Source organism: Typha latifolia, chromosome 1 (assembly GCF_019914945.1).
Source record: "Typha latifolia isolate L0001 chromosome 1, TyphaL0001v2, whole genome shotgun sequence".
Taxonomy (NCBI): Eukaryota; Viridiplantae; Streptophyta; class Magnoliopsida; order Poales; family Typhaceae; genus Typha; species Typha latifolia.
The window spans coordinates 1,366,768-1,393,268 of NC_133086.1; the positions used below are offsets into that span (position 1 = coordinate 1,366,768).

Here is a 26,501-nt window from a genome sequence, read left to right on the forward strand (position 1 = left end):
GGTAACCTGATCCAAACTGGTAAAGACCCCTATGTAGAGAGAGAGAGAGAGGATGTCTTTGTGGACCCTTTCCAATGACCCTTTTAAAGCCTCCTCAATTAGATACTTGCTTGTAGTCCTGTGCTCTTAAATGGGCCTCCCTAATCTAGCCTATATAATCATCCAATATCCACCACCAGATACACCAAGAGCTAGATAGAGAGATAGAGATAGATACAAGAAAAAAACGGAAAAAAAAGAAAAGAAAAGAAGAGAGAGAGAGAGAGAGAGTAAAAGAAATATACTCTGTGATTAGAATCCATGGTGTCCTTGCAAGCAGCCCTATCCTTGGAGGAGAAGAAGCCGTGCGTCAACCTCGAGAATCCAATATCGAAGAAAAGGAGGCGCGAGGACGAGGAGAAGAGCGACGTTGTAATCTTCTCGTCGAGGGAGGCCAAGACGGCGAGAGGCGAGAGAGCAAACTCCGACATCGAGCTCAATCTCGAGACTCCCTTGCCTTTGGAGTGGCAACGTTGCCTTGATATCAAGGTAGATTCTTTAATTTAAATATAATTATACTTCTTCTTCTTCTTCTTTTAAATTTATTTATTAAAGTTAAACGTGTTTGAACTTAGAGTAGTATATTATTTCACATTACACAGTCGGGTCAAATACACTACTACAACACTAGAACAAACAAGAGGACCAACAGAGACCCCAGAGAAAGCCCGGAGCAAGCAACTCCACCACCAAGCTTGGACCTTGACCTCAACCTCACATGCGTGCCGCCGAAAACCCTAACCGGCGGCGAGGAAAGGGCGAAGACGGACACCGGCATCGCCATGGCCAAGTCCATTCGCACGTCGAGCCTACCGCCGTGGATGTCGCTGGCCATCGACCGGCAAGAGATGGTGGCCACCGTGTGCATGAGATGCCACATGCTTGTCATGATGTCCAAGGCCACTCTCTCATGTCCTAACTGCAAGTTTGTGCACCCACCTACCCATGCCTCCTCCAATTCCGTTAAACCCGGGTTTAAGCTTCTATGCTGTAAGGATTGAGATTTTGAGAATTCCCAAATGGATACTAGAATTATACAAGGTAAAAGGTTCATTGTAAAATAAGAAGAGAGAGAGAGAGAGAGAGAGAGAGAGAGAGAGATTATATAAATATATATATATATATATATATGAAGTGATATGAATGCATGTGTAAATATTCATAAGTTAAAGGCTAGGACTGCTGGTAGGTTGGATATCAATATGTTGTAATAGATTGATCAACTTCTTGCAGCAAGGAGTAGTTGGTTGTTGATGAAGATTCTACTTTGTTCGATAGTGTTAGCTTCTTAATCAAATTCCTAGTTACATAAACGGAAATGACCCTCTCATCTACATGCCAAACTCATATATTTGCTTTCCTTTTCTGTACGCTATTTTTTGTCTTTTGATCAGTATGGGGAGTAAATGCTTATAAGTCTGTGAATAGAAAGTTTGATAAGTTCCAGTCACCAAACATATATAATATATTGGTCCACTTGGATTATGTGGGTAAAGGAAATATTCATATTGAATGAAAAAAAAAATAGAGTTTTCTAAATGAATGAGTAGAGGAATTCATGAGATGGTAATTAATTGTGCAGCAGAGTGAAAGCGAGGTGATGAGATTAAACGGAGGAAAGGAGTTAGGAACAGAGCAAACACAAGGACTAAATTTAGATATTGACCATAAATTGGATCATATTAGTCACATAAGGCCTAGTAGAGCGTGTTTGATTTGATTCTAGCAATCTAAACATAGAGCTTTTTTTTTCAGAGGATTCCTTTGATACTATGTTGTGACACTGACAAGTTCAAATTTTAGTAATTTAACCGAGGAAGTGATATGAATATCCTTAATTGGGACGAATATATACAAATAAGAATAAGGGTATTATCTGTGTGTAACAATTGATAAGTTTTTAATGATGGGGTTATCTACATAAATAAATAAATAAAAACAAGAGTTTTAAGATAATACAAAAACTAAAGTTGCATCAGGAATAGGAGATTTCAGAATGATTGCAAAAGAATCCTTATAAAAGTATGTAATTATTTTCGGATCTCATGGCCCATGGACCACCCAAATTATGACTTTAGCCAGGGCCCAGGGCTTCTCAATGAACCCGCTGGTTAGGGTTTTGTTTGCTTGGTTGGGGACTATCTTTCTCTGAATCGAAGATTTGCAAGGCTTACTTTGTGTCATATAATTATTTATGGCTTTGGGTCGTTGTCTTTATTTATTTATTGTTATGATGTTCTTAATAATAATAATCTAGTATGGAGCTTATGTTAAAAAAAGTCATTATGATGTATTATGCGGTCTTCAAATGAATCTTTGTTGATGGGTTTTCCAATAAAAAGTAAATAAAAGAACTGTGCTCAGGGATGTTGTAAAATACTCTGCTAATTTTCATCCACTTTTACGACACCCAAGCAGTAAATTGAAGGTAAAAGAGCTTAGATTAAGCTTAGTGGTCGTCCTTAAGGATCCTTCCATGGCATGCATGCATCACCTTCAGAAGGCTCAGACATCTCTGCACGCATGTATGTGTATCGAACATGGGGATTTCTCACCAAATAGCCGATCAACTAACTCTTTTCTCTATCGCATTCCTCACAGATAATCTTGTTTTCTAATACTTTTGCAGATCTTTGTCCTGCCATCATCATATAGATCGTTTCCAGATAAGCAGGGCGGGAAAGATGGGCAAATAAGCATGAATTGTTTATGGACTATTGTGAACAAAGACATTGCCTTCATTATGTATCCTTAAATCTAACTTTTTACCCGTCAAAACCACAAGCATACCAACGACAGTGAATTACATGAACTATCAGAATCTCAGACAAATTCTTTGATGAATCCAAATAAAATAAAGAATAAACCTTAAAAAAAAGTAAATAGCAAAAATAAGTAGAAGGTAGAAGAGCCCAGATTCCAAATAAACGAATTGAAACTCGAAAAGCATCCTTCGGATTCTTGAAGAATGAGGGGGCAAAGGGATTGATATACCGAGAAAAATTTCTTATTATAGGATTGTGATTTGATCTGCATATGTTTGGTAAAACGTAAGGGTTTTAGAGGAGAGCATATGATTATTTTTAGACAAACTCTAGCCAAGAATGAAGGTATACTAAGGAGATCCTTGGTGGAGGTTCAAACTTTAAAATAGATTGTGTAACATAACAAGTGGAAATTAAACATAAAACTAATTAATTCACATACTTGCTGATTTTATTTGCAGGGCTTTTTAGAGCATTCAACAAGTCTAACATCCAATTCTTGCAACAGCAATGGTAATTAAATGAGTGCAAAAAACAATATTAAGTGCTTGTCTTATGACAGTTTCCTCCCTGGCCTGACACTGCTACTCACAGAAGGAGAGCAGGAGAATTCCTTGCCTGAGCCACTGGGGGTAAAGTTCAAACATCTAAGAGACTTTTGTGGATGTTCAACATTGTTGCAGCTCTGTGCATCCAGAATAGCTACATCAATGGTATCCAGATTTGTCAGCTTGGATTCAAAGAGAAATTTGTAGGTTTGTGCTTTCATTGCTCAACCAAATTAAAGATTAGCTGCAACTTATAGTAGCAGAATGATACCACAGAGAGCATACATCTGGATCTGGTGGCCTTAGCGATGTCAAAGGGGATTATTCTTTTCTTTCTCAAAGGAGGGTGAAAGATTTAGCATAAGAAACCTCTTTATACTTGATTCATTATAGACTGCAAATAATGTGAGACATCATAGTAAAGCTTTGTAAATGAAATCCTTACTGTACCTAGTCTGAATCTTTGGTGTTTAATAAATTTATGTACTACAGAAATCAAGTTTTAATGTCTATTTCCAAGCTCCTTGCAACATGATAACACATCAGAGTTTCATCAAGTGTGTCTCCTTAATTTTAGGCATCTTCCTCTCTTTTTCTCTACTTGCTAGTGTTGGAAATATACCCAGCTCAATGAACAAAACGGAAACTTTCTTAATCTATTTTAGGATTAGGGGTTTAGGGTTTAGAACTTTAGATACAAGATCAAATCAAATAGAGAAGATAACGCGTAAGGAAGATATTATAAAAACGATAGAATCCATTTAACTCTTCGAATCCAAAGCAAAACCCTAGGAATCCATAAATCCCACCACGAGCACCTTAAAAAAAACTAAATCTTAACTGCCCGAACCCAGGACACGATCACACCTCGTCCTCATGGAGGAGCATGTTCGGGATCCCCTTGTTGATCGGGAATCGCCTCCCTGTCTCGGGGCAGACGAGGGCGCCCTCCTCGACGTGAATCTCGAGGAGGGCGTGGTGGAAGCGGCGGAGGAAGTCGTCGGAGGCGACCATGGAAGGGTCGGCATCGTCGGGGAGGAGGTCGTCGAGGCCGATTGATTTGGCGGCGCCGACGAGGGCTTTGTACTCGATCTTGGGGAAGATGCCGCGGAGGAAGTCGGCGTTGAGCTCCACCTCCTTCTCCACCCACTTCTCCGCCTCGAGACGTAGGGGGAAGCCGTTGGTTACTCCCTTTATGTTGCAGGAAAGCATGTTGTGGGTTAGAAGCCTCATCGTCTCTTCTCTGCTCAACTTCTCGCTCCGTCCCTCTCTCTCTCTCCCCCCTCTTTTCGGGTTCGATTCTTTCCTACGGAGTATATAGATAGATAGAGTCATAGAGATGTATAAAAAATTAAGGTAATTTTTCAGAAACCCTCCTTGCTTTCGACCTTATTATTATTATTATTATTATTATTATTTGTTAATCTTTGCATAGTCCTGCAATCCTTTCCCTATAAAATGGTAAGCCAATCACGGTAAGACACGTGGATCCTTGATCCGTTCATTAAATATCGAAAAAGAATAGTTTGGGGTCGGTTGAGACATTTCTTGGTAAGTTGTTAACCTCAAAACTAATAAAGCTCTTTCTCGAATTGACTCTTCTTCTCGGTAGACATTTCGATCGCTCTCTCACTATCTCACATCATTCTCGTCGCTTTCTTTACTTGTTCGCCATAAGAGCGTAGAAATTTCGCACCACTATAATTCTCCTCAAAGAGTCGAAATACGTCTCCATTGCCATTGATGCAGCTTTCTCTCTCTGCCCCACGCCTGAGGGCTGTGATCGGAAGGAAGGGAATCTAGGGTTAGGGTTTTGATTCCGGTCTTCTGGTGAAAGGCGGTAGTTGGATGGTGATGGGAGCCGCGGGTTCGAAGCTCGAGAAGGCTCTTGGCGATCAGTTCCCCGAGGGCGAGCGCTACTTTGGTCTCGAAAACTTTGGCAACACTTGTTACTGTAACAGCGTTTTGCAGGTACTCACATCGATTCCTTCCCTGTTCTCTTCTTTTCATTGAAGGAAATCAAGATAAAAATTCCATCTTTTATTGTATTGTTATTTTCCTGATTTTTCTTTTACTGTATCTTGCACTTATTAAAAGATCAACCCTTGCTTTTGTTTAGTGCTAATTAATGCTTGCAAGTTCTAATTATTTTTGTGATAGCCGATCCATATGCTGATGTTTTTCATATGAGAGAAGAATGCCCGCTATTGATAACCTGGAATTATGTTAGAGTGCTCTGTTCTTCTCTCGTTAGTGGAACTCAAAGACCTTGGGTAGAAATCAATAATTTTCCTATGCAGGAACTGGATGAAGCAGAACCAGTCTTCCTATTTAAGGATTTGCAGATGACAACATGTTTAGTGAATCAGTTGGATCGGAAGTGACTAAGGAGAGAATCTTGCAGTAGGGAAAGTAAGTAGGATCTTCATATTTGGCAAGTGATTGATTCCATCCAAGGTCAATTACAAGTTGAAGATTGAATCAGTCAAATATTTTCTTCAATGCTAGTTCAGAAACTAAAAAGATATTTGAAGCAAACAAGGAATTAAATGAGTAAAAGTTGAGAGGGTAATCAAGAAGCCATATGAAGATTTCATAGTGATTTTCAAAATTGGAAAAGGAGATATTAAAGACATAGAATTGTTTGCAAGATCAAAATGAAAAAGAAGAAGATAGAGGAGAATAATTTTCGTAGAATTATGCTTCTTCTCATTTTCTTTTGTTTCATCATTACTTGTTATCCTTTTTATGTATATATGGGCATAGAATGGGGAAAAGGAGTGTAATTTGAGGGGAATAGATTATAGGTCAGTTGATGATTGAGCCAGTCTTTATACTACTTGCTTCTGTGTATAGTGTGAGGCCATCTTTCATGTTGGAGAGACTGCTGGAGTTAGATTTGAGGTTACCTATTTATTTATTTCTCTCTATTTTCTCCTTTTTACTCCCTCGTTTTTTTTTCTTTCAATACATTCTGCGCTATATCATCATAAAGAACCTTATTACTCACCTATTGGAGCTAAAGCTTGCCTCAATTTAATTGCGCCCTCTTACATGTTTTCCCTTTTAAATGTCCATAAACTGTAGCACATCACATGTGAGTAACATTCTTGATGTCTAATTCAGGAAGACACCTGTATTGGGCTGTAGCAGTCTATTGAATACTCACAAGTCTCAAAGTGACTAACTTAACTTGTAAGATGCGATTACACTGTCGGTACGCATAACATAAACTGCACATGTCATGCTTTGAATTCATATTATGTTCTATAATAAACTTCAATGCCCCAGTTTCCATTATAGGTGATGAAAGAACTCATTTCCATAAATGCTGAGTGCTTTTTTTTCCATTTTATCAACAACCATTTAGTGACATTAGTTGAAGTCGAACCTTATTGATTGTTTGATAAACCGAATTGTTTTATATAATTTTGATCATGTTCTACTTTATGGTTTCTTGTGCGTTGTATTCTTGTACAGGCACTTTATTTCTGTGTTCCTTTCCGAGAGCAATTGCTCGAGTATTATGCAAAGAACAAATGCGGAGATGCAGATGAAAACCTCCTAACAAGCTTGGCTGACCTGTTCTCTCAGGTAGATGTTTAATATCTTCTGTCTCTCTGTTCTCATGTTCCTCCTCTTTGATATAACCCTTTTATCTTGCATCTTAAGAAGCCCTCATGCGCAAAAGAAAGGGTTTACCATTCAATAGTTTGTTTTATGTTAAATCTTGATTTGTATGCCTCTTTATATCATTAGTAACAATGAAATGTTTGATTTCAAGTCTCTAAATTTAATATTAAATTACTGATAGTTACTTTTTGTTGCTGCTGCTAAGAAAATTCTTGTGTCTTTGAAATTGCAATGACAACTTTCCATCTGCTCCGCTATGCAGATCAGCTCCCAGAAGAAGAAAACGGGTGTTATTGCACCAAAGCGTTTTGTACAAAAAGTGAGGAAACAAAATGAACTTTTCCGCAGTTATATGCACCAGGTAATCCAATACGGAGCTGGTGGTATATTGTGAAGTTGGCAGTATTCTTGCCAATATTTGGCAGAGTTAGACATCTTAAGATATCTTCCTTCTGTATGGACAATATATAACTACCAGCAATCCATCTTTCAGTGTTTTGTTAATGCCTCTATTATGTGTTTGGTGTTGGAAAAAGAATTGATAATTAATTGCTAAACATAGTCGTAGTGTGAATATTTATCTGATATTTTCTTCCTTTGGACTGTTAAAAAGTTCAGAAGCTGCATTAGAATGAGTTTGACTTGTTAATCATCTCTAAAATTACAGGCAGAACATCAGTAAAGATTTATATTTTGAAAAATTGATATTTTATATTTAGTTCCTTGCTTCATACACCAAATGGTTATCTCATTCACTCTTTGAAGATAAAGAAATATGTGATATGTGTACCTTCATGGTTTGCGTTCTCAAGAGTTATGTTCACTTGTAGAAATGTCTTCCTACTATTACAGGCTAATCAGATGGTTTTATATGGTGTTTTAGTGCTTATATCTACATCATCTCTAGTTAACCTCAAACCTGGCCCATTTTTATCTCTAGGATGCTCATGAGTTCTTGAACTTCTTGCTGAATGAGCTAGTAGATATTCTGGAGAAAGAATCTGATACTGCAAAAACATCACCTGAAGCCTCATCAATACAGAAGGCTGCAAATGGTGTATACCATACTAAAACCAATGGAATCCGAAAAGAACCACTTGTTACATGGGTACACAAAATGTTTCAGGTCAGTCATTGGTCGGTCTGGATTTGACTGGTTGGGCTTCCTTGTATGCTAGTCTTAATTTATACATGTCTGTTTTCCATATATAGGGTATATTGACCAATGAGACAAGGTGTTTACGGTGTGAAACTGTTACGGCAAGGGATGAAACATTTTTGGACCTGAGCCTTGATATTGAGCAGAATACCTCAATTACTAGCTGCCTCAAAAACTTTAGCTCAACTGAGACATTGAATGCTGAGGATAAGTTCTTTTGTGACAAGTGCTGCAGGTAACTATTATCTCATCTTCTGTTATTGCTCCCATGAAACTATGCTTGAATGATTGTGAGGAATACCTATATAATGGTTTCCTTCTACTACTAAAGTCATAGAGTTATTCTTAGATCCTAATGTATGCAAGGGAAATATTTTAGTTTGTGGCTATGATTTTTTCTACTAAACCCTTTGACTTGCATTAAAAAATTTATTGGTAGTTCTTTTAATGATAAGAAAATTCTGGTTCTTCTTAATCAGCTTGCAGGAAGCGCAGAAGAGGATGAAGATTAAGAAACCACCTAACATTCTGGTAATTCATCTCAAGCGCTTTAAGTACATTGAGCAGCTTGGCCGGCTCAAAAAGTTGTCATACCGCGTCGTGTTTCCCTTGGAGCTGAAGCTTAGCAACACTACTGACAATTCAGACTTGGAGTACTCTCTTGTTGCTGTTGTTGTTCATCTGGGAAGCGGACCGAACCATGGGCACTATGTTAGCTTTGTTAAAAGCCACAATCACTGGCTGTATTTTGATGATGAGAATGTGGAGACGATTGATGAGTCAGTGCTGCAAACATTCTTTGGGTCTGCACAAGAGTATTCCAATAATACTGATCATGGATACATTCTTTTCTACGAGAACTTTGGTGGGAGTAGCTGAAAGCCTCTTGCTTTTTGACCTTGATGGGAGATGTGAGTTATTTTATGCAGCTTTTATCCTCCCTTTTAACTTTGTTGCTCCTTTGCTACAAACATGGTAGATTTTCAGAAATCAGAGGTAGACTTCTGATTGTAGGGTAATTCACTGTATAGTGAATGGTGGAAAGTTGGAAACATGTGTGATTTGGTTTATCAACAATAAAGGAGTTTATGAGGTTTTGGACTGTTCGACGATGGGAAAGGCAGAGAAACAGAGGGTTCTTGTTTTCATCATCTTTGGATTCTTATATCAAAAAATGCAAGAGCACCTGATAGTAATCTAGTATATACATACAGCTGCTGGTATGGAATATGAGTTTTAGATTTCTCCTCCAATAATAACGCCTTGTAAGATGTAAAAAGGATTGTACTATGCTACAGCCTACAGTTCTTTGTTCCCAGCTTAAAAGCACCCAGCAGGGCTACTAATTTATGTACTTGTGATTTCAAATAGCAGTATTCTGAACTGTGCGCTTCTTTGTCATCTGATGAGTATCTCCAGCATCTACATAGTTGATATACCGTGCTTTTTTTACTTCTATTCTGTGAGGCATGTTTACAAAATGCAAGTTGCTTTCATCGACTTGAGACAGAATCGTTCTATTGGTTATCTATCAGTGTTGATTCTATCATTATATGTACTGGGTGTACATGTACTGATGCACAATATGAAACTTTAATCGAGCTAAAGCCTAAATGGTTATCTTCTCTTCCTTCCGATTTATTAAAGCAGGCAAGACTAGGATGTGTCGTTCTTCATGTAGATCTGAAGCTAAATACGCTTGGAAGGAAGCAATCGTCTAGTTTTCATGTCATCAAGCTTCGTTTGGTTGCTCATTTGGGACAAGCCGACAAGGTCAATTTGGCCATGCTAATATATTGATCAGTGCATTAATATTTCATGTTCCACTGGGGGAAAAATATATTTTTGCTCTGTTGCAACTGGTTACTGGTAGGCACCGTTTCCTTCTTGTTCCACCAACTACGTAGAATAAGCCACCATTTCGTAGGATATCATAACATTCAGAGGGCTATGAATGTGACAAGGAATCTGTCGAAATCCATGAATGAGGCCTTCCTGTCACAGCCTATGATTAGGTATCCATCTTTAAACGACAATTTAGTTCAACTCTATAGCTACCTAACATGCATGTTTCTCCTCTGCTTTTTTTTTCTCTAATTTTTAAGTTCAACTTATAAAATACTATCTTAATCATAACATCAGTGAGATAAGCTTTGGAAAAAACCTCTGCATTTCTCAACAATGCGAACGTCTTGTTGAAAGGTAGTCAAAGGTAGACTTACTGCTTGGTAATTTGTTGATCAACTGATCAAGTGATGTTTGTCACCAGTAATCTCTTTAATTCTGAAGGTTTAATTTTCTCAGCAAAGGACTACTTTTTCCTTATAATTTGAAACAAACAAACGAACAAAATATTGGATTATGGATCTTGACGTAGTTAGCATGAGTTCCTTGCAGATATTACGTAATTAAGACGCATGATGCGATGACCGTAGATATAGGAATACGAGACTATGGTCATTATTGGATCAATCTCTACTACATCTTGTTTCTTTTGCTGCAACTTTTAGCGTCAACATTGTGAGCAATGCGACTGTGTGTTGATTAAATTATCGTAATCCAAAAAATTTCATGAACGCGGTCCAGTTTGTAGTAGGATAATTACACAAAAAGCAGTTGGCACTCACAAAGCGGCAAAGAGCCATTGGATATATACATACAAATTAAAAGTAACTACATATGCATGCACAACAACCAGGGCATGGTAAGCACTAAACAACTTCATGGTATATAAGAAACAGAGATGGATAAAAGAAGAGGAAGCCACATATCAAGAGTAGTCCGTGATAAACTGGTCCTCAACAAAGAGATCAGGCCAGAAGGAAGAAGCCACATTCTTATCGTAATAGCTAGCAGAGCTACGAGCATCTCCATTGCTCATTGAGCTGCTACCGCCAAGAGGAGAAAGTGATGGAGGAGACACCATCTCTGGTTCAGTCTTGCTATTCTCATTGCTGAGAGGTTGTTCAAGACTGCAGGACATCTCCGGTAGATGATTGAAATGAGGTTGACCGCCAGTAGGAAGAGTTGAGTTCAATAAGCTCATAGGTTCAATGAGAGAAGTGATACCACCACTAAGGCTATTGGTGCTGCAAGTGTTACTGTCGATTGCAGCTGAAGGATTGAGAAGGTACTGGAAGCACTGGAGCTTTACCAACTGAGCTTGCAACTGGCTAGTGTAGTCATCCCACTGGCGGTGATCAGTGAGTTCCTTGAGTCCAGCAAGGGTGACAAGCTGCGGTAGGGTGGCGAAAAGATCGGTCCTTGGTCGATGGGTCACAGGATCGATTCCCATATGGATCAACTTCTTCTTCAGATGAGTGTTCCAGAAGTTCTTTATCTCATTATCGGTGCGGCCTGGGAGGTATGTCGCAATCGCTGACCACCTGAGATGTTAAGAAGATAAGTCATTGGCTTACTCTTTTCCTATCTGTATGCAATGGAAAACTACTAGAGGAATTACTTGTTTCCAAGGATGGAATGGAGATGGAGAATGGTCTGCTCTTCCTCCGAGGAGAACTTGCCTCTCTTGATGTCAGGTCTTAGGTAGTTTGTCCATCGAAGCCTGCAGCTCTTGCCACATCTATTTAGTCCTATAGCAGATATAAGTATAAGCTTTAGATAGGAATATAGAGGAGATTAGATAGATAGAGAGAGAGAGAGAGTGTGTGTGTGTGTGAGAGAGAGAGAGAGAGAGAGAGAGAGAGAGAGAGAGAGAGAGAGAGAGAGAGAGAGAGAGAGAGAGACCAGCTAGTTTGGGAAGGGCTCTCCAGCTACCAAGGCCATGCCTTTGGATATGATGAATAAGTTTCTGGTCTTCTTCAGGGGTCCATGGACCCTTCTTAAGGCCATTCTCATCACAGCATGGAGATCTTCCCATTTGTCTCCTGCTTTGATGGTGAGATATGATTGTAGGTTGAGGGTGTTGTGACTAAAGGCGCATGTTCATTTATACATCTCCCTTCTCAATCCATGTACTAGTTCTGAGAAAATGACCTGTTAGCCCTTCACCTGAAAAGTTAAAAAAGTTCTAACCACACTCTTTTTGGATACATGCATATGAGAAGGTGGGACATCGTCTTCTCTTCTATCCTATTTGGAAATTTTCTTTCTCAGTTAATAATAAAGTACTGAAAAGCTAATTTAATTCTCCTACTTTCTCCAAAGTCCAAACAATATGGAATTTAGTAATGCTGAATGCAATATGGAATTTGGAATTAGTGTTTACAGTATCGAAAGTCATATAAACAAGGGGATATTAACCTTTGGATCTAATCAATAAGACTTACTTTCACTGTTGCACAAGAGGAAACATGCTCTCATTGGCTTCTTAATTCTTACTAGATGATCCATTACTTTGCACTAGTTAAAGGCTTAAGCTCCCATATTAGTATCAGACCAACCTTAAGACATGATGAAGAACCTCATGGTTCTGTTCTTCAGAAAGATAAAAAAGATGGGTTAGAGGAAGAGTGCAGACTGCAGACCAAAGAAAGGGAAAAAGAAATAAGGCCATGGTAGCATCACAGTGACAGAGAATACTAGCTGGACTGAAGGTACAAGGGAGAAACTAAGGGCATGACTGGATTTGATTTCTTCTGTAAAGAAAATGGTGAGAGAGTTGTACAAGATACCTACTCATTACAAATATACTAGAGAGAGTTCCTACCCTAAGCCACTTGCAGAAATTATTTCCTTTTACAATCACATCAAATATGGTTGCCAGAAAAAATGTATCTTCAAACAATATGAAATTATGAATCTCAATGATGAATAACAGCTAAAGAAAAATATTTTGGATCACGGGTGACATGGGTACCAAAAATAAGAGAAAACTGTAGGTAGGATTACAGGAAATATATATTAACGTATGTGCTTGTACTTGAAAATCAAAATATATTTTGGTAACTTATAGAAATATACATTAACGAATGTGCTTGAACTTTGAAAACAAGTGATACAAGGTTAAGTAAAAAAAAAATGTTGAACTAGCCATAGTTAATCCAGCAACATCAGAAATTTGTACCATCTCCTTGAGCACTTAATCCTGAATGCAACATCTATAGTTGATGAGAGGGTACACACCTTGAACGAAAATGAAGTCAACATATTTGTATCTCACATGGTTCGACGATTCTGTTAAGCAACGGCAGTTCTCTTCATCTGTTTTCCTTTTCCAATTCCAACAACAGGAGCAATTAGAAGAAAGGAAAGAAGCAATTTGAAGAATTGACAGTGCAGATTTTGGAGAGCACAAGATGTAGGTAGGATTACAGGAGAGATCAATTCTCTGACACAAATCAGTGCCAAGCCACAGTAGGCATGCTTCACCAACAAAGTAATAGCATCCATCCAATTCTAAAGAATATCTAAATATAAATACAAGCTCGTAATTCAATTGAACATGCTCTATTCAATAATTCAAATTCAGACAATACTTTGAAATTCTAGATACTAATCAGATTGGGATTTTAGTTATTAATGTTTCTGTTTTATTTACTTGTATTTTGATTCCTTTATTATTTGTTTTATTTCAGTTAATAACAAAAGGGATCTAATCTAGAAGAGCAAAGTTACAATAACATTCACCATGCTGGTGGTAATTTCATAAACCAATGTAATACTCTGGAAGATGATCTCTGATGCAAAAGGTTTCACAAGGTTAATGGCACTACTGCTATAAAAGAGGGAAAAATAGACTGATGAGCTACAAACTTATTTATTAGGTTTTCTTGGATGTCATGATAAAGGTATCTGAATTAAACTAATGCAATTGAATGGGGTCATAATCATCAGACAACAATCAGATCAATAAAAGATTTAATAATTGGATGAGCATATAGCATCCGATACACGTGAGTATATCAGGTCAACCTAATAAAACAAACAAGCACCCTTCAAAATAATGAGCCAGACAACTGTAAATGAGTTTTATATGTGTTATAGCCTCATACGACATAAGAAATCTACTATAGATCTTGTCAACTTTTCCTCAGTTTTAATGATAGTAGCAGGTGTTAGCTACTAGTAGGTTAGTAGTTAAGGAATTTCAGTTTGAAACTGCCTGCACCATGGATTATATCTTAAATACTTGACCACAAGAATGATCACAAAATGCTGACAATTTTGTATGTACTGGTCATGCATACTAGAAATGGTAAAAATAGTATGGAGAAAATAATGGTTCTTGAAATAATAGTAGCTTCATCTTAGTGGTTGTAGCCACAGTAACTATTATCCAGTAGAGATCCGGGAACAACAAGAATAACAACAAAGCAAGTAGTTTTAAAGCAGATTTGACACTGAGAATTATACCTAATAAACTTTTGTCCTGTTTGACATATTCAAGTGGTAGCACATATAACTAAATGTGCAAGAAGAATATCTAGTAAAAAAGGATAAAAGTAGCTTCTGCATCTCACAAGAGCTACATTTGTCATGCCTGAAAAGCAAGCTTCTTGCAATTAATCAGTTAATAAATCTTAATGCCTAAATTTCAGGTCTTCCATAAGTTTGTATTTGATTTTAATGAGATTCCCAACCAGAAGCAATTTGATTGTAATTGTACTAGAACCACTAAAAGAAGAAGTCACACCAAGTACAACCCAAATTGATAAGAACTTCCCCATAACGCTGGATGTTCTCAACCACCATACCTAATGGAACAAGATTCGAATCTCTAGTACTTCACTCTTTTTAAGATTGGTAACTACTAATTGCTAGGCCAATAAAAAGATCCCTTATTATTGTGCTTATTTGCCAGATGACTAATTTTTTCTCCTAATTTGCTTTTAAATTTTTTTCCTCATTTTGCATCTGACATCTCTCTATCTAGACAGATAGCAAGCAATTCCATATCATACTTGATCAATTGCAAACATAGAAACATTAGATCTTACTAGAGAAAAGTGGGCGACAGTAGGATTCTGACCAAGCGCAGCACCTCATTAATTTAGAAAGTCATGGGAGTTTCCATAAATTAAGAGCAGCAGTTAGAAATTTCAAACCAAACCTGGTGTGTTAGAGTGTAGTTGCAGATAATTATTTGAACAAATGCTGGCTTGTTATGATAAGTGAAAACAACGTATATAAAAGATAATCGGTCCTACATCATTTGTTTGCCACCAACTCGATGTGTCACATGGAATAAAGAAAGCTTAGCATATTCCAGGTGATGAGGCTTTTGTAGACAATAGTCAGCAGGTTTTTTGTTGGATGTAACATTTGCCAGCCAAAGTATCAATAATATGGTTATTATAACTGTTGGAAATAATTCAATTTGTACTTCCAATTAGCAACTCTTCAAATCTAAATTATACAGGTCTGACCATGTTTTATGGATGTTTTAGTCCTTGTGGAGGAAACCAGGGACTTGGTTTGTGCAAGGCAGTTTATAGCCAACTGATTCACTTATTGTAAAGCAGGTACTTAAGTACTCGTCATCCACACTGATGAATCATAATATACAAGTTCTAAATAGAAGTCACATTTTGTTCACTGCTAGTGTCAGAAGTCTCCAGCCACGGCTATGATAATTCCTTAATAATTGGTTCACATAGAACATGGTGTTCTTATGGATTGGTGTCTGTTGGATGCATTAAGGTAGAGAAGCATGTCGTACTGGATAAAGGTAGTGCAACTAATACATGATTTTCTTCACAGTGATGAAGAAATAGTCTTCTAATCTTTTATGATTTTTTTATGAAGATAGTTGAATAAGTTTATGTCCACTAGATGAACCTATATCAAGGAGATGGATTTTCCAAGAGATACAAAAGAAACACACTAGGTCGTTAGCAGTCTGGATGATGTTTCATTGTAATAGATCAAGATTAAAGTAGGCTCCTTCAGATCTTCTATATAGGTAACTTTATGATAGCTGCCATTGTTCACTTGTTTCACATTCTAGTTTAAATACAGATGCTCTGTGTCATAGTTAAGTTTATATTCATTAACCTAAATATTACAATAGCCATGCTTATGTTATGAACAAACATCAAATTTCAGCAAAGTGCTCTCCATAGTGAAGCAAGACTATACAAGTCTTTCTAGACCATCTATCTATCATACTTGAATAAGTTTTCTCACTCATAACATGACGTAAAACTTAGATATTAAGTATTCGTTGATAATTAATCAACCAGAATGACATTCTGTATGATTTGAGGATTCTTTAGAGTTTCCAATGAAGCTGGACGCATATGCATCTTTGGGTCAGAAAGAAGTAAGATCAATCATAATTATAGTGAGCTAGATAAGCTCTGCTCTACAATAGTAATGCTCCACAATAATATAATAGTAGCAAAGACATTTGCATAGAAATCAACCTTTCAAGGAAAATATTTGGCAGCACAGAGTGCTTCTAAAGCTAATAGAAATTGTTGTGATACTACAAAAAAAGATAGCAGAAGGCAGAAGCCCTCAATCATATAATTCCACTGATTGATACATAGATAAATACGAAATATATGAAGAAAAATAAGCAGATCAAATCAGAACTGATGTACCTAGTCTGCAAACATGCAATCTGGTAGTGAACTCAGAAAATAAACTAAGTATTATCAGACTGCTCCTTAACTTCTGAAATATTTATAATATCTGATCGTTCTTCCTCAGGTATTAGACACCAATTTGGTGACTGCATTGCCCGCAACCATTTGAAATCATCCACATTTGCCCAATTCCCTGTTTCTTCTCCAAGACCAGATTCTCTCAACTCTGCATCAATTTCTTCATATACCAACCGGTAAGGCGCAAACCTCACCCCACTACTATCCTCTATAATCGGCCTACTTCGTACCCGAATATAGAAATCAGTCGTCCTAGCATGGTGAATCCTGATCTGGTGAGATGCCAACATGAACAAACAGTCATTCACCTCTTCTATAAGGATTGATCCAGTTACAGGCCCGACAAAGACACGGCAATCTCTAAGCCGATGCATATAGAGTGCCCTAAAACGCCCTTTGAGGTGAATCTCACAACAATCCAGATCGGAGAGTGTGAAATCCCCCTCGCCTTCTTCAGAGACCTTAAAATTCTTCACCAAAATTGCACCTTTCTTGTTCCTGAATCCTGGGGTATCGTGAACGACCCCAAGATTCGACCTTTCCACATCCAAAGGCTTAATGACTTCCACTTCTTTCACAGGGAGGGTAGTTTCTTTCTTCGGGGCCTTGTTCTTGAAGGAGAACTTCTTTCTTGGAAGCAGATCGGAATTGGCGATCTCCAAGGCATCCTTCAGATCAGTGATAGATTTAAGAGAGGAGCGGACCTCGTAGGACGGTAGAAAGTAGGAGTTCTCGGCCAGGAGGCGGTCCAGATCGGAGATAGAGACCGAGACCTTATCGAGCTCGGGTTTTAGGTTAGGAGACGAGGCTAAATCACCAGAGAGGGCGCGGATTCGCGCGAGATCGGACTCGATGTCGCGCTTGGAATCGGAGAAGCGGGAGAGAAAGGAGGAGACGGAGTCGAAGACGGGGGAAGCGGCGGCTGCCGGGCGGCGAGCGGCAGAGTTGTGGTGGCGGTTGGAGAGGCGGTCGACCATGGCGGCATGCTTCCTTTGAGCGATGGGATCAAGGGTTTGGCTCGACTGTGATCGGCCTTCCTCCATTTCTGATCGACGACAAAGGATGCGGAGGGAGGAAGAGAGAAATAGCGCGCTTCCTACTAATATTTGCAATTGTCTTAGCCCATTAAGAAACAGGCCCATTAAAAGTGTGATTATTTGGGCTAGAATTTTGAAACCCAGATCAACATTAGGTTTAGATCTGGGATTTGATCAAATCCAACTCGAATTATGATTTATGGTCTCAATCTCTACCGGCAATTTAGCCATCTGGGCCCTACTTCGACAGTTCCCGGTCAATAGTGGGTGCACTGTTGGGTGGTACAGCGAAGTGAATGTATAATAAATTGCTCCATCGCTCTTAATTGTCACCCGCCCTCGGGTCGGGAAGCGGGTAATTCCCAAGCTGAGCACAGGAGGAACGGGATCCCCTGCGCCGCTCTTCCTGCACGTACTCATCCGAAGCCTGCAGATGCTCGCCACGTAGCGTCCTGCTCGAGAAGATGTTTACGTGGCAACGATGGAGCGACCGCTACTGGTATGGCGCAAGGTTGGTGGGAGTAAAAAAAGAAAACAGAAGCCCGGGCAGGTGATGAGCTTTGCTGTCTCGAGAGGGCGACGCGAGAAGGGCCTCCGATGGGAACACCAAACGCTCCATCCATCTTTTCTTCTTCTTGTTCCTTCACGGTCTCCTACTTGGAATAGGGTTAAGGTTTTGGTGGAGAAGAGATGGGAAGGAACGCGGCGCTGCAATCAAGCTTGGTGGGACTTGCAGTGGTGATGGCTTTTGTAGGATTGTGGACGATGTCGTTCAAGAAGATGATAGCGACGTACGCCTTTGGTGTCGGCGGAATCGCTGGAATATTCTTGCCCGATTGGGAGTTCTTCGATCGGGATTTCTCTCAGTGGTTTACGCCGATGCCGGCGGCGGAAAGAACGGATGGGGAATCAGAAACTTTGAGGTCTCTCTCTCTCTCTCTCTCTCTCTCTCTCTCTCTCTCTCTCTCTCTCTCTCTCTGTGTTAATTTCTTGATATGAGTATGGATTTGAGTGAAAGTTTGAAAAGAAAAAATACTCGATTTAGGAGTCTTTTCAAAGAAAACTTGTTTATAGTTTCGAACCTTTGGAAGTGGAATTTGATGGATTTTGGATATTAATGTGCAATCCTTAAACCCGCAATAATGCTCAAGCTGGATATTAGAGATGCTTGAAACTTTCAAGATTTAAAACTTGGAGGCCGCTGTTTAAATGCGCGATCCTGCTTCCCAGCAGAAAACCAACCTTATTCACTCAATATGACATAAGAAGCAACCTTTGAACAGAGACTAAATTCCTTGCTGCATCGAAGTGCTGCTTTATCTAGATTCTTCTCATGGCTAGAATAATTACTTTGATGCTGGCCCTTAGATGACGCCTCTAAACTGCACCAAAGTTGTATTAGATTCTACAGGAGTTTATTTCATTTTTTTTTTTAAATCTGTTCTTTGGGAATGTGATGATCTATTTAGAGAAAATTGAATTTCGGCAGACCAGCCAACTGATTATGCATGTGACAGACAATCAGTGCATCTGTAAGGCTCTTTGTTGCCATTGATTTTAATGAAATAGTTAGGTGGAGATGATCAGATTGGTTACAATTCAAATAGGAGGTTAGGCTTCGTTTGAAATTGAGAAGATCTTATAAAGCAGCCATTCTAAGAAGTAAGAACATGGTCGTTTTAGAATAATACTGCATAACTGATACAGCTATCAAACTTGTAGTCTTGTATGTAGGCCTTTTAGATACTATAGATAACTTCTGGTTGTTTAGAACCTGAATTCACGGAATTTTTTTAGGGAAAAGCCCGTAGACTCTGAATTCACGACTTACATGTCAGCCCTTAATTTGACTGAAGGTTGTTTTCTGAATCAGGGAGATGAGAAATACAAAACAAGTTTTGCTGAGAGTTGAATGTCATGTTTCTGTGCATGCAAGGATTCTAATTGATAATTTCAATCAGAAAGGTTAGCTAGCTGCTATTGCTAATAAATTAGCTACCATGTTGAACAATTTTATGGAAGGGATGCAAGGATTTATTGACTTAATTTTTTTTTTTTAAAGAGAGAGAGAGAGAGATGCAAGCAAAATATGTGGATGTTATCAATAATGATCTGATCAATTCTTCTCTGTTGAAAATTGTCTCAAATAACGCTGTGCTGACAACTGTTGCTAATGAAGAAAAAGAGATGAAGGAAAGAAAGTGGAAGTTTGTTCCTTATGCTGTTTAGGCTACTTGTGAAGTCATCAATTACCTAAAAACTCAAGTTAATAATGAACAGTGATTTATATTCTGTATCCTAACTAAAATTTGCATCATTTTTGTTGGAAACTTGTATTTGGCCAATCATTACTAATGATGGCCACTGAACATGATGTTTTAACATTGGAATTCTCATTAATCAAAGATCATTTTCTCTTGCTATTGTTGAAAATTAGCCTTCACCACCAAGCTAATCTCATGCATACCAAACTTTTCATGAATAAGGTAGAAAGGTTGACTATGTTGGAACTTCTTTCAGGTTATTGCAAAATTTTCCCCTCTATTCTGGTTAGTGTTCAATTGATACCAAGTGGTCTTAAGGTTATGTTAGGAAATGTGGAGATAGATGTTAGAGAGCAGCATAATTGAAAATTATACAGTAGGGATCATGCATGATGGAATCGATAAAATATGTCTATATATTCAAACTTTGGACCACTCATTTATTCTGAAATTTGCTAGAAGTACATAGTATTTTGATTTACCTAGATACTTGGATCTTTGTCTGCTAATGGTTTACGTTTATATATACATATGTGTATATATATATAGTAATACATTCCATCCCTTTACAGTAGGAAAATGCCAACTTCTTTTTCCTGATTTTATGTGGTGGAGAGGATTTTTTTCCCTATGGGTTTCTAATGCTTTTTTTTTATTTGGCGGCTTAAACCATTAGAAGTACATGAAAATATTTACTTTAATTTTCTTGGTTTATATGCTGCAGATTTAAGTTTTCTCCGCTTAGGGTTGCTGGGCTTACTACAATCTACAGCTTTTGCCTTTACAAGTGGTGGATGTACATTTCCAGCTAGTTGTTTCTGTGTCTTTGCTCCCTCTTGATCTCCATTTGTTAATGCTTTTAAAGTGCAGTTATAATTCAATTCGTTTACCTGTGACTGTTGCTCTGGGTATACTACCAGCTGTACCTTCATTATTTTCTAAACAGCGTGATTCATTTTAAATCAACTGAATTCTATCCAATTGAAATCAATTGAATTCTATCTAGGATTGGCTACAGACATACCCATAAAACTTTTTGGTTGTCTCTGCTATGCATGCTTTTCATTTTCCCCGCATTTTGATTGTCTGATGTCTGCTTATGCTGTTCTGGTTATCTATTTGCTCACTTCATTTATCATTTGTTTGATTAGATTAGTCTCTATCAGGTGAGATTAGAGAGGATGAAGATATACTGGATCACTTGCTAGGTTTGGTTTGCTTGTTACATTCTATCTGTCAAACTAACAAGAGAATGCTTTCTTAGCGCGAGCAGTAATGGGAACATCACTAATTTTTCTCTTGAAAAGAACCAATCTGCTACGTTCCAATGGCTTCATCCTGCAATGTTATGAATAGTTTTGTATACATTTGTATAGTCTATGTTCAATCGACTCGAAATATAGGGAATAGTTTTCCTCTCAGTTCGTATATCGAATTAATAAAACTATCCCCCAAAGCCAATAGGGCTTTCAAATAAAATAAGACAAAAGTAAATTAGTTCTTTCTTCGTTTTTGGTACCATGTACAGTATTTAATGTAAGAGAACTGGATTGCAAACTTCTTTTATTTTCTTTTGACCTAGATGATTTATTCTATCTTGCATCGATTGCTTCTCCGGAGATGGAGCTGTGGAGCTGATACCCAGGATTTTAGCAGTCAAAGATGTATTCAAATCTCAGGATTTTACTAGACTGCCATCAGATCTCTTGAAATCTTTGTTTTTATCCAACTATCTCAATTGTTATTGTAAAGAAATAATTCCAATGGATATTATTATATATTTTTTCGTAAAATACTGTGAAGTAAAAAGAGTTTACAATTACATATCACGAAAACAACCCCAACGACATGCATTTTTAACCTTTCTCATAAATTTATTTATCTAAATAATCCATCTCTAAATACTTTAGAGAGATATATAAATTCATATAAGAAATATATACAAATATGAGAATATAAAGAGAATTAATTTGTATTTATCTTGTTATCTGAATCTTTTTTTTTTTTGTTTATCTGATTATAACATGATAAATATTTCTAACTTATTTTATATAATGTTTATCTTATTAAAGATAAATATAAATTAAGAATTAATCTTCTCATATTTCACATTTATCTTTAATAGAAATAAAGAGCTGATGAGACCAAGTGACATGTACTCCTCTTTTGATATTAACTTTGGGGGTCAAATATTTGGATAAATAAATTCCTAAGAAGGGTTAATTTGGTTAAAAACTCTCCCAAAGCTGCTTTATATTGGACACACCACATATATCATACAACATACCAAAGGACAATATGGGAATTTAAGCAAACATTGGGTGGTTGTTGCAACCCCCAATAAATTCTTTCCCCATATCGAGTCAAATGGTCATTACCACCATGGTATAATGATGCCACAAAGTCAATGGAGGGAAAGTCTCTAATCGTGACTTTATTCCAAATTTTATTCATTGTTTTTCCTTTTCCTTTCCGCAAACACTTCGCGACTCATTTGTTGGCGTACGGTTGTATACTTCCTAATCTTTCCTCTATAACGAAATCTAAATCAACTCCCAATTCGAAATCTTGATGCGCTGAGAGCGGATCTTTCCCTTGTTCTCCTCTTACCTTTCTCAACTCGGGGTATGCCAATTAAAAAGAATTATATATATGTTTTTTTTTTTGGTCTCTTAAGAGTTAGTTTCTGATTTCTTGATACTTTTGGTGGATTTGTGGCGCAGGGCGTGGACTTTCGTGGAGAAATCGGGGTTTTATGAATTGGGTCGTTGTCAAAATCGCGTCGGGTTTATATGGCGAAGCTATGCTGCTTCAGGGGTTCTTCTCAGGTAAGAGATGGTTTGACCTAGTTCTGGTTTCATCGAGCTACACTTTTGTGCTGCTCTATTCGGCGATTTGTATTCTGTTTCTATGTTTTTTTTTTTTGTTCTTTTAAGCTTTTTTTCTTCCTGTTTGGGATGAAGTCGGAGATTGTAACCAAATGGACTCTTCTATGTTTGCTTTCAATGTTCCCATGTAGCTAAATGACTCCTCGCATACTTGAAACATCAAAGAGGAACTCGAAAAAGTAACAAATACTTCTTCCGCTCGTAGATCAACTATGTTATTCTTCAGCTTGATTATTGAAGTTCATTTATTAGCTATAGGCACTATTTAGTATTTACTTTTCCATGTTCTTGGATAGTTGCATTATCATGCTTGACGAACTTTTCATATTCACTACCAAAAATAGTTTTTCATATATCTTGAGTTCTTTGTGTCCTATAAGTTCCATTGGTGCATACATCATTAGATTCTAGCAAGTTTATCTCAGTAGTAGTAATTTCCTAGATAAACTCTGAGTCCTACATTAAGGATAACCCCATGGATTGATGAAACTCTATCCTTTTGTCCATATTTTGTTCTTACAATTATCGTTAATCATTTCCTTTGTATTATCTGTTCCACGAAAGTTAAAGTGCCTGAAGTTTTCTAGCAGATAGGCTACAATTCGACCTATTTTTCTCCCAATTGTTCCTTGTAGTAGGGCATATGAGCAAGTTGAAGTTCAATTTCTATATGCTTGATTGCTTGCATTTTTTTCTTCATCAGGGGCTTCTTTTTATCGTGTCTATATATATATATATATATATATATATATATAGACCTATTTCTAGTTTTTCATTTAGCATGCTGTTTTTGTAGTTTCACCAAAAACTTGCCTGACTTTGTATCAGCTGATCAACGTACTAGTAACTTTTTAGCACTTTGCTAAATAAGAGCAGATTTGATACTGCAACTTTCATAAGCTGAAGTGAGTTTTTGGCCTTCTCTTTCTAGTTTGCAGATCATTCTTCAACTGATGCTGGTAAAGGGAAAAGCTGTCAAAGTCAAATAAAAGTTAACTATGGATTTAGCCTTGTGAAAGGAAAGGCAAATCACCCAATGGAAGACTATCATGTTGCAAAATTCATGCAGATGAGGGAGCATGAGCTTGGTCTCTTTGCTATTTTTGATGGCCATTTAGGACATAGTGTACCTGCCTATCTACAAAAGCACCTGTTCGCCAATATTCTGAAGGAGGTAAGCTGTTAGTTAAATTCATTGCAGCTTTTACTCAGTAATGATAAATGACTGATTGTATATTTTCTTTAAGGTGGTCAAAAAGTTTAGTGGGAAAATTACTGTATCCTAATTTCAACACTTACCATTTTTTAGGATGAGTTTTGGTCGCATCCAGGTAGAGCCATTTTAACAGCCTATGAAAAGACTGACAGGGCAATTCTTTCTCACAGTCCTGATCTGGGACGTGGAGGATCAACTGCTGTTACTGCCATTCTCATAAATGGTAGGAAGCTGTGGGTAGCTAATGTCGGTGATTCACGGGCTATTCTTGCAAAAGGTGGAGCTGTGATACAGTTAACAGTTGATCATGAACCAAGCACTGAGCGTGGGTTTATCGAGACAAAGGGTGGCTTTGTTTCAAACATACCAGGTTTCTATTTAGTCTGTAGCACTAATATACTCTCTGCATTCAAGCTTCTGGAAAGCTCTTGCAAAGCACTTTATGACCCTGTAATTTGTTACCAAGTACTTTTAGACAAACAAGTTTAGGTCCATGGAATGGCTTTACTGATCATCATCTCTGGGATTCTTGTTTGTGAATTTCTGTGGGTGGCAAAGAATGCCCTCCAGTGGTAAAGAATTTGTTTGGAATGGATAATGTTTCTCTTCTTATCCGGAATCCCTCATAATTTTAACCTAAAGGATGAAGACTATCCTATAATCATTCTTTTTACCATCGTCTTATTCTTATTTACAGGAATTTATGCCAACATTGTTTTATGGTTGTTGCATGATTTATCTAACAGGTGATGTCCCAAGAGTTAATGGCCAATTAGCTGTTTCTCGTGCTTTTGGAGATAAAAGCCTCAAATCACACTTGCGGTCGGATCCTGACATATGTTCTGAAGACATAGATGCTGATGCTGAAGTTCTCATCATAGCTAGTGATGGCCTGTGGAAGGTTTGTTTCTTAGAACCCAATATCTTGCATCACCAGTTACACTATTCATTTGTCATGTTTATGTGAGAAGCATAGTTCTCTTATCAATTCTGATTAGGTTATGAAAAACGAAGAAGCAGCAGATATTGCTAGAAAGATTAAGGACCCAAAAGCAGCAGCCCGGCAATTAACCACTGAAGCACTAAAGAGGGACAGCAAGGATGATATATCATGCATCGTCATCAGATTTAGGGCATGAGCTGTACTTATTCATTCATATTACTCTCCAAAACCCCAATTGTTTGATTGGATTTGTCTGAAAATGTCCAGCTGCAATCTATCAAATAGTAGGGTAAGGAAATTAGTTGTTTGCTTCTGTGCCCTCTCTTGTAAATGCTCTCTTTGTCATTGTTGGTGAGCGTGATATTTTGTTTAATTTCATAGATTTAGCCATCCTTTTGGAACATAATGATTGGTGGATCATCCGTTTGCATTTTAATTTTTTTTTTTTGACTCGGCTACTGAAAGCTTATTATGGATCATCCTATGTACATTTGTTCTATTTTCTCATTATTAGCGCAATGAAATGTCTACTATTTCTTCTCTGATCTGTTGGTTTTTTTGCCGTGAAGATGAATTTGGTTAAAATTCTACGAACAATAGACAATTGTATGTGTATTTTGATTACTGAAAGACCAAGATTGAGGCTTGTACTCAGCGTTGTCACCCTTTCTCCTCTTTAATTATGTATCAAGTTGTAAACGTTGTTTAAATCTTAATGAATTATCAATCTATAGATTTTCTCTCAACAAAATTATAAAAATAAAAATCTAATAGATGTATAACTATCTTTGAGGTCCTGAGCAGTAGAAAATTATTGGTGTAATGCCTGTTATTGGTGTAATGACATCCAAACAACAATTTTTAAAGCAAGTTCATCTTTCATCTACTTAACCATTATTATCGTCCTATCCTACTCTTGAAAAAATAATCTGAAACCATAATTTCTTAATCAACCTCCATTAATTTCATAATAGCAATCCAAAATTTTACTAGTACCATGGGATGAAGAAAGCTATCCCTCCTGGTTGATAGTTCGTTGTGGCAGTTCATGGTGTTCATCAATGACATTAATTTTTTCCTCATCCTTGGTGTGATTATGATCAACTTCTCTTTGACTACAAAGGTGAGCAAATCCTTTGCTAGTGTGAGAGCGATTATGCATGCTTCATCAGCTTGTACTTCGCGGTTGTTGGCCCCTGACATGACTAAAGCTTCCAATGAAGCTCTTCATGCCATGGCTGCTTATAGATGAGTATAATCTTCTCTCTCTCTCTTTTAAACCTGGCAATTTTTCTTTCTATAAACACTTATAACACAAAGTCATCTTTACCTCTATTTCTAACTCTATGCATATCTATATATATTCTTGTTTATGGGTGTAAACGAGCCGAGCTTGAATGAGTCAGCTCTAGCAAGCTCGGTTTGAAATTAATTTCGAA

At 37.6% G+C, this 26,501-nt stretch overlaps 7 protein-coding genes across 10 annotated transcripts; 4 read left to right on the plus strand and 3 right to left on the minus strand.

Annotated features, from left to right (window-relative positions):
• LOC140782287 (uncharacterized) lies at nucleotides 1-1,352 on the plus strand. The gene is made up of 2 exons (XM_073128780.1): nucleotides 1-528; nucleotides 642-1,352. Exons 1-2 carry the CDS (start codon nucleotides 301-303, stop codon nucleotides 1,038-1,040), a joined length of 627 nt encoding a protein of 208 aa, XP_072984881.1. The 5' UTR covers nucleotides 1-300; the 3' UTR covers nucleotides 1,041-1,352.
• Nucleotides 1,353-4,073: 2,721 nt separating this feature from the next.
• LOC140785722 (multifunctional methyltransferase subunit TRM112 homolog A) lies at nucleotides 4,074-4,726 on the minus strand. The gene has a single exon (XM_073133696.1). It carries the CDS (start codon nucleotides 4,685-4,687, stop codon nucleotides 4,214-4,216), a length of 474 nt encoding a protein of 157 aa, XP_072989797.1. The 5' UTR covers nucleotides 4,688-4,726; the 3' UTR covers nucleotides 4,074-4,213.
• A 157-nt stretch (nucleotides 4,727-4,883) lies between these two features.
• Nucleotides 4,884-9,545, plus strand: LOC140785692 (ubiquitin carboxyl-terminal hydrolase 4). Its single transcript, XM_073133657.1, has 6 exons — nucleotides 4,884-5,323; nucleotides 6,833-6,946; nucleotides 7,248-7,346; nucleotides 7,926-8,111; nucleotides 8,198-8,379; nucleotides 8,624-9,545. Exons 1-6 carry the CDS (start codon nucleotides 5,201-5,203, stop codon nucleotides 9,021-9,023), a joined length of 1,104 nt encoding a protein of 367 aa, XP_072989758.1. The 5' UTR covers nucleotides 4,884-5,200; the 3' UTR covers nucleotides 9,024-9,545.
• A 1,215-nt stretch (nucleotides 9,546-10,760) lies between these two features.
• LOC140785713 (transcription factor MYB93-like) lies at nucleotides 10,761-12,028 on the minus strand. The gene is made up of 3 exons (XM_073133684.1): nucleotides 11,892-12,028; nucleotides 11,608-11,737; nucleotides 10,761-11,530 (listed from the first exon to the last, which is right to left on the minus strand). The coding sequence occupies exons 1-3, from the start codon at nucleotides 12,022-12,024 to the stop codon at nucleotides 10,915-10,917; spliced, it is 879 nt and encodes a 292-aa protein (XP_072989785.1). The 5' UTR covers nucleotides 12,025-12,028; the 3' UTR covers nucleotides 10,761-10,914.
• LOC140785702 (tubulin-folding cofactor C) lies at nucleotides 12,027-17,809 on the minus strand. 2 transcript variants are annotated; one of them, XR_012108502.1, is made up of 3 exons: nucleotides 16,652-17,809; nucleotides 13,230-13,315; nucleotides 12,027-12,155 (listed from the first exon to the last, which is right to left on the minus strand). XR_012108502.1 is itself a non-coding variant. In XM_073133668.1 (2 exons), exon 1 carries the CDS (start codon nucleotides 17,755-17,757, stop codon nucleotides 16,696-16,698), a length of 1,062 nt encoding a protein of 353 aa, XP_072989769.1. In that variant the 5' UTR covers nucleotides 17,758-17,809; the 3' UTR covers nucleotides 12,989-13,315; nucleotides 16,652-16,695. The 2 variants fall into 2 exon arrangements, 1 of the variants encoding a protein (XP_072989769.1); XM_073133668.1 differs by lacking the exon at nucleotides 12,027-12,155 and having other exon boundaries at nucleotides 12,989-13,315.
• Nucleotides 17,810-18,082: 273 nt separating this feature from the next.
• Nucleotides 18,083-21,020, plus strand: LOC140788606 (signal peptidase complex-like protein DTM1). Its single transcript, XM_073137936.1, has 3 exons — nucleotides 18,083-18,674; nucleotides 19,625-19,716; nucleotides 20,740-21,020. The coding sequence occupies exons 1-3, from the start codon at nucleotides 18,442-18,444 to the stop codon at nucleotides 20,853-20,855; spliced, it is 441 nt and encodes a 146-aa protein (XP_072994037.1). The 5' UTR covers nucleotides 18,083-18,441; the 3' UTR covers nucleotides 20,856-21,020.
• A 1,368-nt stretch (nucleotides 21,021-22,388) lies between these two features.
• Nucleotides 22,389-25,607, plus strand: LOC140788596 (probable protein phosphatase 2C 10). Of its 3 annotated transcripts, none has more exons than XM_073137902.1 (6): nucleotides 22,389-22,640; nucleotides 22,739-22,843; nucleotides 23,835-24,077; nucleotides 24,213-24,489; nucleotides 24,866-25,020; nucleotides 25,118-25,607. In XM_073137902.1, the coding sequence occupies exons 2-6, from the start codon at nucleotides 22,808-22,810 to the stop codon at nucleotides 25,256-25,258; spliced, it is 852 nt and encodes a 283-aa protein (XP_072994003.1). In that variant the 5' UTR covers nucleotides 22,389-22,640; nucleotides 22,739-22,807; the 3' UTR covers nucleotides 25,259-25,607. The 3 variants fall into 3 exon arrangements, with proteins under 3 accessions (XP_072994003.1, XP_072994013.1, XP_072994022.1); XM_073137912.1 differs by having other exon boundaries at nucleotides 22,492-22,640; nucleotides 23,842-24,077; XM_073137921.1 differs by lacking the exon at nucleotides 22,389-22,640 and having other exon boundaries at nucleotides 23,842-24,077; nucleotides 24,264-24,489.
• Nucleotides 25,608-26,501: the final 894 nt, after the last annotated feature.